The 19,046-nt window shown below is 28.9% G+C and overlaps 2 protein-coding genes across 2 annotated transcripts; both read right to left on the bottom strand.

Moving 5' to 3' along the window:
- Positions 1 to 3,828: 3,828 nt before the first annotated feature.
- LOC119680198 (hormone-sensitive lipase-like) lies at positions 3,829 to 11,817 on the bottom strand. Its single transcript, XM_038092894.1, has 7 exons — positions 11,715 to 11,817; positions 11,320 to 11,563; positions 7,524 to 8,642; positions 6,626 to 7,448; positions 5,895 to 6,566; positions 5,693 to 5,818; positions 3,829 to 3,983 (listed from the first exon to the last, which is right to left on the bottom strand). The coding sequence occupies exons 2-7, from the start codon at positions 11,340 to 11,342 to the stop codon at positions 3,909 to 3,911; spliced, it is 2,838 nt and encodes a 945-aa protein (XP_037948822.1). The 5' UTR covers positions 11,343 to 11,563; positions 11,715 to 11,817; the 3' UTR covers positions 3,829 to 3,908.
- Positions 11,818 to 15,789: 3,972 nt separating this feature from the next.
- On the bottom strand, positions 15,790 to 18,961 carry LOC119679586 (small subunit processome component 20 homolog). The gene is made up of 2 exons (XM_038092030.1): positions 16,509 to 18,961; positions 15,790 to 16,437 (listed from the first exon to the last, which is right to left on the bottom strand). The coding sequence occupies exons 1-2, from the start codon at positions 18,954 to 18,956 to the stop codon at positions 16,003 to 16,005; spliced, it is 2,883 nt and encodes a 960-aa protein (XP_037947958.1). The 5' UTR covers positions 18,957 to 18,961; the 3' UTR covers positions 15,790 to 16,002.
- Positions 18,962 to 19,046: the final 85 nt, after the last annotated feature.

Below are 19,046 nucleotides of genomic sequence, written 5' to 3'. Positions count from 1 at the left end.
GGTTATAGATTTCCTTATGCCGACTTTGTTTTACTTAACAATCCAGAACTGAAATATTCATATCGACAACTTGTATTGAAACTGAAATTAATAGATGAACTGCTCACTATATAATCCGTGACCATTATTTGAGTTCAAGTGGGATGTGGGCACAGGGCTGGGCACAGTACTGAATTCCTACTTAGGTTACGTTAAATTATACCGGCGATTCCATGGGAATCCACTTAGGCCTATAGGCCCATTGTGCTATCGTATTATTAAAAACCCAAGAGTTGAAACCATCTAGAACCTTTGGCAAACTTATGATGGTATTCAAAGAAAGATTCTAAAGTTTGCAACGATCCTCAAAAAAGAAAGCACCTAACGCCTGACAGAAGCAAAGCAGGCGGAAGGCACTTTCAACGCCCTCACTACAATTGCGGCAGATGCGGTTAAAATGGAGATTTAGTCTTCCTACAAAGTAGTAATTCCTACTTTGTTCAATAAATTTAACAATTTCTTGATCTACGCATCCGCACTAATTTGGTTCTAGCAAGCATGAAATAAAATCTTATGCAATATATTTTAGTACTTACTAATATACAATCCTTAACTCAAAATTCTATAATAACAATAACATATATCAATGAAAAGGTGATTCCATTCACGGTATCCGCGGACATATATAAGTGGCATCCATTTTAGGTATAGCAGCACCGTTTCAGTGCCATATGGTATGTCGAAACCAACTGTTATTCCAGACATTATAAGTTAAGTTTAAGAGTTGCTATTTTGAAATATGAATCGTTCACGATTTTTGATAACAAAACGTGATGTCCTAATGAACTGTTATTCCCGACATTATATGTTAAGTTTAAGTTTTGCCTTTTTAAAATATGGATCATTTAGCAATAATATAATTGTATCCAGAAGCTAAAAGTTGCTCAAAGTCAAGCTCTCTGAAAACTCTTCAAAGTGCCATGATACATGACATCTTACATGACATGCTAAGAGACCTCAAAATAGACTCGGTCCAAAAATACATAAGGAACAGAGAGCAGAACTCTCAGAACAGTCACTAGGTATACGGGGCGGTATGCAGATCTTAGATCAGTCATTGAATAATCAGCGAAGCTTGTAAGGAATTCATAAATTAGTCAAGAGAAGGGAGGGACTCTGTGGAAACCCTCCAGCTAAGAAAGAATAAAAGTACCCAGTTGCACTAACTCGGAAAAACATCAACATACGACTGTCTACATATGTGAAGTGTATGGAATTTTGTCAATTATTTTATTTAATTTGATATTTCAGGAGCTTATACTTTTAAATTTTAATTATTTATAACTAAAAAATTGTTAAATAATTTACAATAATTAATGAAACACTTGTTTTAACTATAATATTATTTTATTCAGTAAAAACACCAAAACGTTATACAAATTGTTTTGCTTAGAATAAATAAATAAATATAATAAAATTATGGAGTTTACAATTTAAATAAATAATTTAAAACAAACAATTTTTTTTATAAATAAAATATAAAATGTATGTATATATTTAAAAATTTTAAATAAAAAACATTGTGTAATAAATAAATATTCTATTTAAATACTTAGAAAATTAAGGAATATAATAAATAATTAATAACACAAAAAGCGATGTTTGCTTAAAACCACAGATATGAATAATTATTTGTACACACAATATTTGATAGGAAAATATAAATTCATAACACAATAATCAGTATTAATTTCTTAATTAGTTTATTTAAAAATCCAAGCTCAAATAATAAATAAATAATATCGATAGTATGCAGAGCATATAATAGTATACAGTATAAAATAATAGTGTACGATATATATGGAATTGTGATGTGTATGTAATGATAATATTAAATAACTAAAAAATAATTAAATAATAATAAATTAATAAAATAATAATAAAATAATATTATAATAATTAAATATGAAATAAATAAAAAAATTTTAAATAAAAAATATGTATGTAATGATAATATTAAATATTTAAAAAATAATTAAATAATAAAATAAATAATAGTCAAATAAATAATAATAAAATAAATAATAATAAAATAAATACTAATAAAATAAATACCAATAAAATAAACACCAATAAAATAAATATCAATAAAATAATATTAAAATAATAATTAAATATGAAATAAATAAAAAAATCTTCAAATGTAAGTAAGATTTTAATTAAATGGTTAATAATTGTTAGAATGTATTGAAATTCAAATTGTTATTAATATAAATGTACAATAATTTTTGAAAAATTTTAAGGAAAATGTTAATACAATTGATATTAATTTTTAGAATATAAGAAAAGTTTTGAAATAAATTCTTAATACTCATAAAATATAAAAAAAAATCTTAATATTGATTGCTAACAGTTTTATAACAGCTAACAGATCACAAAAAAAAAAATATAAATTTGAAATAATTTTTAGAATAAAAAGATATATATGATTTTTTAATTTAAAATACTAAAAGTTTTTCAAATATAGAGAAAATTTTAATATAGATAATTTTTTGAATATAATAAAAAATTTAATATTATTTGCTAATTATTGTTAAAATATGAAGAAAACTTTAATACAAATTATTAATTATTTTTAGAATATAAGTAAATTTAAATATGAATTGTCAACATTTTTCATAGAATTGGAAATGTTTTAAAATAAATTGTTAAATAATTGTCAAGTAAATTATTAATAATAACAAAGAAAATTTTAATTTTAATTGCTAAACAATTTTAGATCATAAAAAATTGTCAATAATTTTTAGAATACAATATTTTATTTTAATATAAATTGCTATATATTTTTAATATATAAGAAAAAAAAAACAAAAAAAAATAAAAAAAGCATTTAAACAAATTGACCAACTAGCGGTAGTTTATATAAAAATACATTTGTTATATATTAATTTATTTCTATGAAATAATTTTTGATTTAATATATCGTATTTATAAATGAATATTCAATTAAATAGATGAGATTACAGCACGTATAAAGTCTTAAAACTTATAAAATCATTATTAGTTTTTCAATAATAAACCAACTTTTAGTATAGCTGCCTTGATTTGTAATATATTAAAATTGTTACAAAATCGTTGTTGTAATAATATAAATAGTATGTAAATTTATTGGTTAAAGCTTCGCTTTATGTATTTAACTTAAGTAATCTAATAGACTGTGTAAATACTCATTTTTTCTTTTACCGAATGATTTAAAAACATTTTGATTTAAGAAGTTTTTGTATAATAAATTTAATTTTTTAACATTATTCATTCGAGTGTTAAAAATATTAACGAATATAATTACGTTGACTTTATTGTTATGTGAATCCTTAAATAATAATTGTCGCGTTTTAATAATGATAATACCATATGTTATATATGCATTCGCAGTAGGTGTATTCGTAATTACACTTTTAATACGATTATATTTTTAATACAAATAAATTACAATCCTAAGCAGTAAATTCTGTTAAAATTGTGCAGAGTTAACTTAAATTAATTATATAAAATAAATAAATTAAAATTATTTTTAATTATACCTAAATATAAATAAATAAGGATGTAATATGAGTATCTTATAGTTAGGATATATTAACGATAAATAAGGCTTTTAAAAATATAGATACAATTGTAGTAAATATTTGTGCCAGTAAAATAAGTTGTATATTTTATATATACAATTACATAAATATTATTTTTGCAATGGTCAAATAATTCCTTGAATTAATTAACCAACCAATATGAAATACATTATGTGTATATACTTTAATTTTTTTCTTATTCTTATAAATCAGTGTAAATACTATGTGTGTATATAAACGTTTTATTTATTCGAATATATTAAACTTGTCAATTTATAATTTTGTTGTTGTACTGGTTGATATTCTTCAATCAGGTAGTTTAAGCAGTTCTTTCAAGCAATTGATACAATGTTTAGAGCCTTCCATCGCTTCATTGGAGAACTATAATATAATATTATAAAATGATTAAAATGATTAAAATGATTAATCAGTTTTTATTTCTTTATATAACAGATTTCAATAGTTTATTAACTAAAAACTCTATTAATATTGAAGAAAGAAATCAGCTCAATATAAGGTTTTTGCCTTTTATTTTTTTTAAATTAAAATGTTCCTGAACAGTAGTGAAGTACAACAAAATTTTTATTTTCATTTAAAATTTTGACTGACCGTACAGTTAATATATTTTCTTATACAACAGGGCGATCGCTTTATTTTACCCTTGCTGTTGAGCTTGCCTTAAATTGTTATATATCTCCAATTGTTGGAGAATCGCAAGCGTAATATTAACCCACAAAGTACTCTATTCGAAATCCACGACCGTAGTTGAATTAAATTTAAATACAACTCCTCCACTCTCACTCAACCATTACCCATTCACATCCTAACAAATGTATTCGTCTTGTAATTCCTTTCATGGTATCTGCCGATTACAGACCAAACAACCTAGTCTCTTTTCTCTTAAAAGTTCTGCAACTTTTGTGGTTATTGATCTACATATGAGGCATACCATTAATCCAACACTTCTCTCAACATCAAAGAATGCCTAAATGTAAACCAAGTCTGTGTAGACAGCACTTCATGTATTAAACTCAAAATTGTGGAAGATCTTTACTTTGAAGGAATATACACCTATTTTGTTAATATCGAGAGCGCCTTTAATAACCCATGCCATGAATCATAAAATGCATTTTTTTGAGAATTTTGAGATAGACGGTTAAATATAGAAAAATTTGTTGGAATATTACTCAAAATCAGAGTACTCAATGTCGAAGGGTGGTTCGTTTAGGAGTGCGGCTGTCTTATACCAAGTAGAAATTACTGGCATCAAGAGTTAATAGTCTCTGCTAACACAACTGAAAAACGGGTTCCAAACTAAGCAATAGAATAAGGATTGGTATGTTTTTTAATAAATTGGATCTGCCTAACCATTATAGTGTTTTTCTGGCAGAGGTTATAAGAATTCATTATGCTTGACTTATATGTCTGCTGACACGAATATCGTAATTTTCTCGGACAGCCTAACTGCAATTAAATCATTACTAGGCATTACAGGTACTTCTCTTGTAGTTCGGATTTCTATCTATAAGTTCTGTCGAATTAGACATCTCGGGCAAATGTAAAGCAGATGAACTTGCTAAAGTAGACATATTTCTACATTGATATCGGTATTCCTCTCGTAATGACTAAACTGTCATGTAAACTGAAAATCCTGGATATATAAGATTTCATGTTAGATCACGTATCACCTGGTCTATATTGGACAAAACTTATATCATACAAAAGCGCTGGAATAGAGAATTTTTCATCACTTCAAAATCTTAACAAGGGAACAAAACAGGACATATTTGAATTGGTGGGTTCCAGGTTAAATATTTTTAATTTGAAACATATCAGTTTTTGATTTTAATTTCAGTTTTCTTAAAAATCTGAAAGAATCGCCTATATAGCAACGATAAAGGTTCATTTTTTGTTATTAAATAAAAATTTTCTTAATATAACCAATCTATTAACTTGTCTTATATTACTTAGTGTGCTTTACTACACATTTTTAATTTCAAAAAACCCAATGAATAAATATATGTCATTGCATCTATTCGAAACTTTTTTAAAGGTAAAATTAAACAATAAAAAAATCATAATTTAAGTACCATTGTAAAATTGAGGAATCCATGCGGCAAGCCTTTAAGAATTTCTAAAGTAACTGGACGATTTAAATTTTTCAGTTTTCGCGCAAACATCACACAATCATCTAAACATGGATCCATGTCCAAAGTCTGTAATAAAAATTTTAAAATAAAATCAACATTTAATACAATTATTTTAAATATTTATATTGATTCATTTACTAACCAAAATCTTAGTTTGTGGCATTTTTGACAGCCATTCATCACTAGCCCAATAAGGTGATAAAAATGGATCCTTTGGCACTCGAAATTGAAACTCCGCGCTTGGACTACGAGCAATTAAAGCATCCATATTACGTAAATCCTTGATACGATGATGACTTGGACTTAAACCACTGCGTATCTCACTCGATTGCGTATAACGATAAAGTGTGGATGAAATACTATTAACGGCATTATTTAAACAGCCTTGTAGCGAATCGAAGGCAATCATTTCTTTGCCAGTTTCAATAATTAAATTATCTTCAGAAGGAGTTTTAGCAAAAGTAGGATTAAGACCATTTACTTTAGCTTTATCATTATTTGAAGATGTTTCATCTTCTTTAGCCTCAATTGTATTAGTATCTATCAAATATTTATCAAGAAACCGATCAATATACTGCTCGGAATCTGAATTTTTTTGCATATTCGCCGATATCTCGATTGGATAATGTTCTATGGGTTGTGAATCGTCTTCGAATGAAACGCAAGAACTGTTATCTTCTTCATCGGACGGCAGATCGGTGTGCTCAACCGTTTGACTATAATATGATGCACTGGCAAAAGTATCACTGCTGTCCTCAGTCTCAACTTCATCAGATAAACCATTGAATACTGTAGCATTTTTTGGTTCTTTGTACTGAAAGTAATTAATGCCATTTATTTAGGCTTAGCAAAAAAAAAAAATTGATAAATTACTTTAATTTGATCCCATTTAGAATTTTCTGCTAATGATGAACACGGGCTTTTAGCGTTCGAAGCACGTCTACTTGATGCAGCACTTATTGACTTATCCAAATTAAGCGTAAAATGTTGTTCATTTCCTACAGCGTTTCGCACTTCTGCTGCTTCTTCCACATGTTTAGCATTTACATTTAACGTTTCTCTAGCAGGCGATGCGTATGCACGTAAACAACGCATCATGAAACCAAATGGTAGTAATGGGTCCATAAGACATAGTAGACGTGCAGGACTTGGTATGAAACTCACGAGTGTTGGACAATATGCTAAGAATATACCATCTGGTATACGTACGCCCATTTCAATACATTTGAGTGCAACTCCAATAGAGAGATTTGCACCGGCAGAGTCACCAGCCAACACTACACGTTCAGCGGTGGTACCGAGATGCTCGGCATTTTTCAACATCCAGCAATACGCATAAAAAACTTCCTCCAATGCACGTGGAAATGGAGCCTCTGGTGCAAGACTATAATCGATCGACAAGATAGGTGCATCAATAGCGACTGCCCAGTCACGTAAATATAATTCGTGTGATTTCGACGATTGCGCAACGAAACCACCTCCATGACAATGAAATAGTATGCTAGGGCTACGTGGTGGTAATTTTCGCCAACCACGATAACGTCCACCCTCACCTACCATTCCTTCACGACGTGAGTAGCTTAATAAACGTACAGAAACTGGTAAACCTGGTCCTAAATGGGATGAAGGCACTGGTATATCAACAAATTTTGAACTATTTTGATTAACATCAGTCGTTGGAGAATTCGATTGCACCCTGAAAAAAAAATGTAAATGTCAATTAATTAAAATGTTATAAAAAAATTGAAAAAATTGATAAATTAGAGCTTACCTTGGTAATTGCAATGGCTCAGCTGGAATTTGTATCATGCGATTAACTTTAATGGAACTACCAACAATGCTCGGTATCATATGCATTAATTCTGATTCGGCAAGAAACCAAAAGGATTTACAAAATTCGATTTTTGCATTTTGTGATATATTCACAATACGACGTGCACGCAGTTCTGGATTAAGAAAATACTTGCCACCGGTCCAAATGCTACGTGTGGTCTTTGCTATTGCACCATCGGCATCTTCTGAATAAAATGATTCGGAAAATCCAGCCATGCCAATCGATATAAAGCGTAAAACTCCACGTATCGAATCACCGTATTGGAAACCTAAACAGCGTCCATAAAAACAATACTGATTTATTGTGTCTCCCATTTCGAATAGTTCCTCGGCTGAGTGTTCACCATTCGCAAAAAGATCTGTTGTTTCGTGCGACCATTCGTGCATTATAAGCAAATACTGTAGACAAGTGCATAAGGACGAGAGGAGTTGTGAACAGGACTCTACTTCTTTCATATAAAACTTTTTACGAAAGAATACCGTGGAACGTGCTGTTACCAGATTTTTACAAATCTCTTGACCGTGTACTACGCAAGCATTAGTTACCGAGACGAAACTACGGTAACCATTACCCGGAGTATTCTCATCAAAGTCATATTTATGCGCAAATTCTTCAATTTGTAAAACCAACTTATTGGCTGAACGTATAAAATCTTGCCAAGCAACAAATGCTGCATATAAACGTTGTCCTCGTTCGGTGCTATCATCCTGAAAAAATACTGCCTGCTCCTGACACTGCTCCAATAATTTTTCATACAATGGCAAAAGTGTTGGTTGTGTTACTTGTGAGGATGACGTCAATGTATTATCGTCGAATGAATTGGTTGAAACTTTTCTGTCGTTGTGGGTATCGTTGTCAGCATCATTAGCGGAAGTCATCTTATTATAATTCACAATCGTAGCAAAGCTTCTGTTGGATGAATCCTTGAAGTCACTTAATTTCCTTCTTATTATTGGCTTGTCAATGTTCTGGAATTGTGGGCTTTTATGTTTAAATAGTCGTTGCCATGCACAACTTGACCGTAAACTTTTAACTACATTGAGGTTATTGAAAAACCTGAAAGATAAAAAATTAAATAAGTTATTATATCAAAAAAAAATTATTATAATTTTTTAATTAATAATTTTAGTTAATTATAATAGTACATAATAATATAATACACAAAAATGTATAAGCCAAAAATTATATACACTACTTCAAATATGGTTCTAATAAAAATACATTAGTATTTATCCTTCATCCGACGAGGCTATGAAGTGAATACCTCTAACGAGTAAAACAAACTAATCGCTGATTATATATGGAGCTATCTAAGTATCTTTTACTAAGTATCTAAGTATCTTACTAAGTATCTTTTGCTTAGTAAGCATATAGTAATTATTTAAATAAATTTAGTTCTAATTAAAACTTTGTTTTAATTAATTTTATAACAATAATATAATTTATAATCAATAAATATGCAATTCACTTATTCAAACTTAATATTAACTAGTAACTAGTATTCTATTATAATTTTAATTAGTATAAAATTAAATTAAAAAAGCGATTAGCTTTTTTTTGATTAACAACTAGTCTGCTTATATAAAGGTAGATACATGGGTCACACTCTAAACCATTTCTCAAAAATGGTAACCGTTTTTCATTATATTTGCAACGGTAAAGAGTCAAGTGCGGAAATCGTAACGGAACACCTGCTTTAAAAAAGTAAAGATAATCTAGTTAGAATTAAAAATTGTTGCAAAAAAACTTTAAATTTTAAGATTAATAGATAACTTAACACAAACCAATATTTACTGATAATATAATTAAAGCAATAAACAGTAGACTCTCGCTTTAAGGAATACTCGCTATAGCGAACATTTCATCATATATCCACGATCATATATGGTACGTGGAAATAAGAAACATACAAAAAATCTATTATATGATTAATTATTATTATTAATTATTTCTCCGTCACTTCTATATGAATGTATAGCGTTTAGCAAGCTTCAAACACTACTATTCGCCAGCTAGAAATTGCATAAAGCCAGGCTCTGAGAAGACTTTTCAAGGTACCATGGTACATTAGGACGAATGACATCCTCAGGGACCTCAAGATTGATCCTATCAAAAAATACATAAAGGATAGAGCCCTGAAATTATTTGGGAAAACTGACAGACTTACCAACACCGCGTTATCAAATCTCAGAATGGTTACAGGCTCCTCGGGAAGGTATGCAGATCTGAGGTCAATTATTGCTTAGTCTGATGAAGTGATAAATAATAATCCAGTCAAGGTGTAAAGAGGGGTTTTAAAAATAAGAAAGAAAGAAAGAATTAAAGTGTTCAACTGCACTGGCTCAAATAGAAATAAATAAATTAATTATTAATTATTACTATTATCTATAAATAACAAAATGTTGTAACGAAGGTCTCTGATATTATATTCTACATTATAGCAAGTGTCTACTATAGGTATTTACAAACACAAAACCTAGATACAGTGATCGGTACGAAATGTCTTCAGTTTGATATAAACCATATATGGCACTTCTCGAATTTATTTTACAAATATTAAGCGCCAACTATCTTAAGATACAGCATATATCAAAATTTACTAACATTGCTAACAGGCACACAGCCAGAAGAGGGGCTTAAGCTATATGCAAGCCCCTCTGTTGAAAACCTTATTATCGTGCAACTGTGGTCTCGAAGACGAAACTACATCTTTTTTGTGAAGGATTTTTAATACACGTTTGTTTTTGCACTCACTAATGTTGGGTCTATTGCAATAGATGTAGATGCATTTATGATATGAAGAAAAAAATCGACGTAAACATCTTGAAGTGAGGGCTCTACAAAACATGTTGCCATTGTGAATTGTGACACACAATTAGTAGTTTATATTCGACTTTACTGATATTAACTCCATTACAATAGGTATAAATATAGATTTTTATATAACATGAAGAAAGGAAACGAAGTAAACATCTAGGAGTGAGGGCTCTACAAAACATTTTGCCATTGTGAATTGTGACACACAATTAGTAGTTTATATTTGATTTCACTGATGTTGAATCCATTACAATAGATATAGATTTTTATATGATATGAAGAAAGGAAACGACGTAAGCATCTTGGAGTAAGGGCTCTATAAAACATGTTGCCATTGGCACACAAGTAGATATTGTTTGACAGAAGCTATTTATATTTCTTTAACAGGAACTTCATATGTCCAGAAAACTTGAAGATGGGCAATATACTACATACTATGGCCGATTGTTTTCTATCGCATTATTCTATTGCGTATTGCAAAGTTGTGGGGTTCATACTGGAGTGGCATAGGGTGCAATACTGTCATCTTCCGATAAACTTAATATATCACCTAATAAGTATTTAAGGCATACGAAAATCGCATCAATCTTTAATATATGATAGCATGCATTTACCATAACAACAAAAAACGCTTGAGTAATGATATGAACTTTAATAAAAAAAAAAGTTAATTATATGGAAGTAAAATTAATATTTTTTTTTTTATAAAATTTTTTAAACAAATTAGATTTTAATTGGTAAGTGGTTGGTAGTAATAACCGGTGTTAATAATGATATATATATATATTTTTTATATATATGTATTTTAAGGAAATAAATTTTTTCGCTTCAGTAAATCTCATAAAAAATTTTATAGTTTTGTAGTCTAGTGTAAATGAAAAAAATTTCTCTTTGTTGTGATGCGAACAGCACTCACCTGGTTTTCCAGATGCATTTCATTAAACAAAAAATTTTCACTTAAAATTTTGTTGCATATGCATATAAACTATCAAACAATATCTAATAAACTTTCACTTTTTATTGTAATTTATTTAAATTTAGTTGAAAAAATTTATTAGTTGCCAATGAACATAACTACATTTTCCGACACTGAACTAATAAACATAATTTATTTCCTTTATTTGAACATCATTTTCATTGTTATTTTTTTGCTATTTTCCCTGTAATCAACAACAATAACAACAATTGTAAACTATTTAATTGCTTTAAATTATCAAAGAATTGTGATTAATCTTAGATTGCACACTAATTCAATCTATTTTTAATATATTTTTTTTAAATTTTTTTATTAATTTGCCCAACAACAATTACAGGAACACAACACTTCGCCTCTGCTGTTCTATACAAAATGAGACGAACATTTCACAAGCACGCAAAAGAAACTCAACTGACAACTATTAATCACAAAACCAAAAAAAAAAACAAAAAACTATTTATGCTCTCATTTGAAAATAATAAAAATTCTTTAAAATGATTTCAGGATATTATTTCGCAGAATTTTAATAATTTTTATTTATTTTATTTAAATATATTTTCAAGTTTATTCATACTTATTATTAAGAATTTTGTTGCACAACAAATTTTAATTTACTGGGAAAAACGTTTAAGAGATTTTTGTATACTCTGCAGCTGCTGAATTATTCTCAGTGACATCACCTCTTTGCTGCAATGCATTTTTTTGACATTTCATGTAAACAATAACAAATAAATACAGCGGCTAATAAATGCTTGAGTAAACATTTTTTTTGGTTTTTTATTTTATATTTTTACCATTACGTTTATTTTAATTTACATATATTATAAATAAAGGAAATTAATGTCTATTTAATGTAATGACTATATATAAATATAATTAAAAAACATTTAATTTTTTTAAAATATATAAAAAATATACATATTTAAACAGTTAACATATTTTTTAATATATTTTTATCATTACATTTATATTAATTTACATATATAATAAATAAAGAAAGTTAATGACTGTTTAATGTAATGACTATATATAACTATAATTAAAAAATATGTCATTTTTTTTATTAAAAAAAAAATATACATATTTAAACAATATATATATATTAATATTACATTAATAATATTACTAATATTAATTCTAATATAAGAACTAATATTTCAATATTAGTTGCTAAGATTTTTTCCACATTTATAAAATATGATTTTAAATTTGTTTAAAAAAGTGTTATTCAAAATTATTAAAACTAAATAATAAATATTAAGGCTTTTATGAATTTCAATAAAAAAATTTTGCTTAAATCTTTTTGTTTTTGATTTTCACAAAATCACAAAAAAAAAGTATTATTTAAAACTAATAATTAAATATAAAGGCTTCTGTGAGTCTCAACAAAAAACTTATAAGTGAATCTTTTTTAATTTAATTATTCGTAAATAATTTTATGAGACTGCAAGTGCCAAGGGTTGAGCTCGTGACCTACCAGATTTAAAGCTCAGAGTCAGTGCTAATTATCCAACTGACTCAGAGCTCTCAAAATACCTCTTTATTAAATCAATAGTTACTATTAAGAAACATGGTTTTTTTTCGTCATAACTGACTAAAAATTATATTAAATTTAATTTAATTTTCAATTCGTTAAATAAACGACTTAAAACCCGCTAAAAATAAATTATATATAATAACAAATAGTCCAATTTTGCTAAACAAGCCAGAGAAATGCCTAATAATTCGACATTGTCAAACAGACAATGGACGATTGTCAAAAGTATCTTTTTAATTTACCAAGTTAAATGATTGCTGAAAAGCATCATTTTTTGGACATATAAACGTGTGTCCAAAATACCAATTCCGTAAATTTATCTGAGAAAATAGAAAAAGGAAAAATGTGACAGGTTATTTTTAAAGATTAAGAACATCCGAAACTGTGCTAATTACTTTAAATTAAACATAAAAAGTGAAATTAAAGGTAAACTAAATATGCCACATGTAGTTTTCAAGGATTAAGAAAATGCAAACCTGGAAAGAATTAGAGACAGTAGAAGAATGAGTGCATCCGATAAACTATTGGATTAATGTGGTTGGTAACACCTAGCTTATTTACGTGCTCCACTTGGTACGCTACATATGATCTACACTGAAACAATGCGACAATCCACCTCTTTTTTTTTAAACCTTTTTTTATATTTAAAGTATGACAGCATCGTTTTCAGCATATATTCGTTACTTGATTTCTTCTTAGCAGAGCTAAAGAATTTTTAGGATGCCTATTTATTTAATAGAACACTCTAATCTTAAACACTGTAATCTTGTTGCATTTCTTGATGATGTCAATAGAAAGACTTCTAGTATATCAGAGTTTCTGAGATACCATTTTTAATATCGTTCCGACGGTAAATGAATGAGATTTCATTTCGAAATTCGTGGCAGTTCCGTGCGATGGCCGGATATACTTTTAAGAGCTGATCGTCCTTTCTAACAACTGCTTCCAATTATTCCAGAAACAGATCGACGGGAATTTTTACCTCATGTTTTATATTAAACATTTATTTATATAGATGTGGTTTATAAACTCTTTGAAGGGAATTTTTACCTCATGTTTTATATTAAACATTTATTTATATAGCTGCAGTTTATACGTTTTTTTTTTCTAATTGTAGTGAAGCAAATGTTTTTGTTATTTCAGAAAAACTACAAAAAAATAAAACTCCAAACATTGAACAATGGAATTCAAGTGTGGCATTGACTTAGAATGTTAACACGCAGGTCTTTGAAATTTGGCAGGGCTCAATACCTAGCACCTGCACTCCAAAAATGATATACGAAAAATTTTACCGACGAATATTTCTGAAGACTACTCTAGCGACAAATAATTGGCAATATGCAAAACAGATCTATGTTCGGTCAAAAAATTCCAATGGATTAAAAATAGTTTTATGTAAAAATATTTTGTTTTATTTTGTTATTTTTAGTTTATAAAGACTATAAAATAAATCATTTGTGAATATAATTATTTCAATTGCTTTAATAGAATTTATATATTTATTATTTATTTTATATTTTTTTCAATTTATAAATTTATATTTGTTTATATATTTATATTTTTCATGCAATTTAATTGTACTAAAAAATATTTTTATTTTCAATTTAACTATATAAATATATTTTATTTTTATGCATTTATAAAAATTTTATATCTGTTTTAATATTCAATTTAAATTTAATAAAATATTTTTTTGCTTCAATTTAAATCAATAAAAAAATTTTTTTTCAGTTTAAATTTAAATAAAATTTTAATAAAATATTAACATTTTTTTTTATTTTTATGCATTTATAAAAATTTTATATCTTATCTAATTTTAAAAACATATAAATCACTACATAGTAGTACAACTAAGTTTTTTTTTGACAACGAAATATTTTTAAACTTAAAATTAAGAAACTAATGGTAATAATTTTTAAACTAAATCGTTAAAATTATTAAACTGTATTAAGTTTAATATATGTAGACATGTTTATATATGCAATATAAATATACATACAAAAAATTCTTAAGTTCCGGCAGACGGCGAAAATGCTGTAGCTGTAAGCTTTATATATATAATATAATTGTTATAAATTTCTGTGTAATAAAACATATATAAAATGAAGTAAAATAAAGCTGAAATACTACTATTACTACTATCCTTAAGTTAAATCTGTTAAGATTATAAATTATATATATACATTTTTTATTTTTACATATATATATTTATATAAATACCTATTTAAAAAAATATAAAAATATTTATAAATACCTATTATATTATATAAATAAAATTATTATATTATTATAATATATAGATATTATATAAATTTGTTTTTTGCGGGGTTTTAGTTCGGTCTTATTATTTTAAATAATATATAAAAAAATATGTAAATAAAATTAGTGTTTTTATTTACATATTTTTGATTATGACAATCCAAGATCGATTTTAGTATTTACAAAAATTTACATATATATATATATAAAATAGGGTTTTAGGTCGGTTTTGTTTTAGGTATATTATTATAAATTAAATATTAAAAAATATGTAAATAAAATTAGTGTCTTTTTTACATATTTTTGATTATGACAATTCAAGATCGATATCAGTATTTACAAATATATATATACTATATATATATATATATAGTTACCACATATTATATACTATTTATTATATACAATTAATTATATACTATATATTTTATACTACTTACTATAAATTATACTTATTACTCTATTTTACGCTACTCACTATATTTCATACCATTTTATACTAAAAATTATGTATTAAAAATTATAGATAGATTGGAGTGGCGGCTTTATGCACCAAGGATATAATATATTAATCTTATTCCTAGCATACCACCCAAATGTTTAAATCAAAGATGTTTTTATGCTTTTAAGTAAAAGATTTACATTTTGGCAATGCAAGGTTTTTACAATACTAAATCTTAATGCTCTTAATATTTACTTTATAATAATCATGCATTTAAAATAATCTCTCCACTTGCTAGAACAAATCATCTTCAGCTTAAGCACTCTTAATCCTCTTAATATGTACTTAATTATAATCATGCATTTAAGTTAATCACTTCACTTTGCTAGAATAAATCATCTTCGGCTTTACGTTTTCGTTTCTTCAGTTTCTGTTTAACGTCTTCCACTTTACCGCGCATCAGTTCTGTTTTTCGTTTTTTAGCGGCCTTCTTACGTTCCTGTATGCCGACTTTACGTTTTGCGGCACGTACTGGATCGTGTATCTTCTCTTGAGCTATAACCTTCTTACGTTCAGCTCGGCGCATCATAAGTTCAGTTTGTACATTTGTACGCAACTTATCATAGAGATCAGAGCCAATACGCTTACGTAGTCGACTGCCAACATGCAAAGCTAATTGCCTCAGCTTCAGATCTACACTGTCGTCATCCTCTGACATTTCACGCACAAGTGTAGGCAAAAGTGTGGGCAGCAAAATCTCTATGGTCTCAACGCTCAGCAACGTGATAAATCCTTCGATAAGAGTGAATAGTGCTGTACGCTGTTAATGTAATAAAAGGAGACATTAAAATAAAAAATAGTTAATAGAAAATTATAGTTTATTATACTCACGATTTGTGTGGAGTGCGGTGCTCTAGCTACTTCCTTATTAATCAGAAAACGTATCCTACGTGCAAACCAATGCAAATTTATTTTGATCTCAACATTCGCCAGCGATACATTTCGCAACATATTGCCTATGTAGAGAAATATCTTCACTATCTCATCTATCATCTCCTGCGCAGTATCCCCTGGTGTAATTTGCGCACATAGATCCAGAGTCAAAGACTTTATATCCAATTCGGGATTTATGTAAATGTAATTGAGCTTCGCTGACTGTGGGTTTATGCTTTCCAAAGTTTTTTCTTTATTAATAATTTGCGCAACTAAATCGAAATCATAGTTTCCCAGTACATGCGTGAGTATTTTGGCTGCATTGCAGCGCACGAGGGAGTGTTCATGTGCAAGTAGACGTTGTGACTCATAGGCGAGTTCATCGACGATATTTACTAGTTCTTCATTGGAGAAACATGTTTGACCGCAGTAATCGAATATCTTCAGCAGACAATATTGCATTTGTATAACTTCATGATCGATTGCTCGCTGCTTTTCCTCAACTGTCTCAGCAAGTGCTTCTTCATTACCAATTAAATGATCCATCTTCTCATATAACTCACGACGTCGTCCTTTATTTTTATGGTTTTGCATCACATCTTCCGCATGCACATCAACACCTAAGACACCGGGGGCACGTACAAATCTACCCGGCGCATTTGGATTGTTTAGGGTGATACGTGCTTGTATTGAGGACAATATTGTCTTTAGACGCGGGGAAAAGGATTGCTTTTCGACATTGACAAAACGTGAACATAAACAAGCGCCCATTTCCCTTGTCGTGGCTTTATCATTAGATTCCATTAATAATAAAATAATATCAAATAGCAATTGACGATTGACTTTATCCAAACGGTTTATTAATAACTCAATGCATTCAGCGACTGCTCTACGACAATCAGGTTCATCATCGTTGACCAAACGTAAACCCAACGTTAGAAACAAAAACTCGGCACGTTTTGCAAGAATCTTATGTGGAAATTTTTGTATGACAGTGTGAAAGAACTTAATCACTGATTGCCGTCCAGTTGGCAGGGAATAACACAGTTGTGCCGACATGAATTTTATAACCTGATCCACACGGTGTTTAAGCTTATATTCCATAAGGTAGATGAAAAGTATTGCGCGCGTTTCATTACGCACGAAATCCGATTGAGAAACAATGGATAGATCGCCGATCTTTTTCATCAATTCATGTAAAGCCTTTGAGTCCACCTTACGCGTAACCAATGCTTTTAGCAGTGGTAAGCACATAGCTTGGTTTTCACCTTCATACAAATCTTGCTCGATATAAAGCACCAGCTGCGTGATTTGCTCTTCAGTCAACTCATATTCAGTATATTTCCGCAAAAGTGCGACGATTGCTTTAAAGGATGACTTTACCAGTTGAAAGTTATCTTCTTGTTTAGTGGCACCAAAGGTGGAAAAATTCTTTAGTATTTCGAACATGCGTGTCACAATATCTGTTATGTGTTCCTGTAACGCAGGCAGTTCATATTCCTCATTCCAAATCGAAGCAAAACATTTCAGCGCAAATGTTGTGCAGCGTATATGTGTGCTTTTCAGCGAATCTCTAAGGAGCGGTAGTAAAGGATGCAAAAATGGCTGATAATTCACCGACATAAGCTTCTTACGCTTTAGGACAATGTACAACATTTCCAAACCGAATTCGATCAATATGTGCGCATTTGCTTGGGCATTCGATTTAACAATTTTATTAACAGCGCCAGATCTTGTACGTGGCGCTGGTTGTATGATATAGCAATCAGGGCGCGCTCGTCGCATTTTCTCCTTCTCTTGATCACTAAGCACTCGTTTCTGTGTGCCCGGCAATAAGTCGGTTATGCTTTCCGATATTGTACCATAAACAAAATAAAGTAAACTCTGGCATGTTATGTGCGCATTTTCCACCAAACCAGCAACAATTTTGGCAAAACAATCTTGTATTTTCATAGTTACTTTTCTGGACTGTGAACGTGTCAGATGATCCCGAAATGGTAAGAGTAAATCGAGTAAACATGTTTCCTGTATGTTACGCGCTACTATATGCAAGATTAGATAGCTTTTGGCACTTGGTTTTGCTTCTGGAGTGTGTGCGGTGATCTTATCAATACTCTTTTCCACAGCCGCCTCTCCAAAAATATCATTCATAGCCACTTCTAAAACATTGCCTAGACAGCGATCTATATCACCCGCTTGTAATATCTCACGTAACTCATCGAGTACACCATGCACAGTGACAGAAAGCACATGTATTTGGAAACCACGGGTAAGCAGTGTTTGCAAATGATCCATAAGCAATGCTAGGTAACTCGAACCCAAGGACTTCATTATTTTTTTCAGATTGTCAAGTGTGAACCGCCGCACCGACTTCAAAGGTGAACGTAGAAACGTGCAGACTTTCATAAAAATACCTGTTGGATAAGTATAAGTATAAGTATAAGTATAAGTATAAGTATAAGTATAAGTATAAGTATAAGTATAAGTATAAGTATA

The sequence above is a fragment of the Teleopsis dalmanni genome, chromosome 2 (genome assembly GCF_002237135.1).
Source record: "Teleopsis dalmanni isolate 2A chromosome 2, ASM223713v2, whole genome shotgun sequence".
Taxonomy (NCBI): Eukaryota; Metazoa; Arthropoda; class Insecta; order Diptera; family Diopsidae; genus Teleopsis; species Teleopsis dalmanni.
Note: the sequence above shows the minus strand (reverse complement) of the source record. Positions and strands in the feature narration are given on the sequence as shown.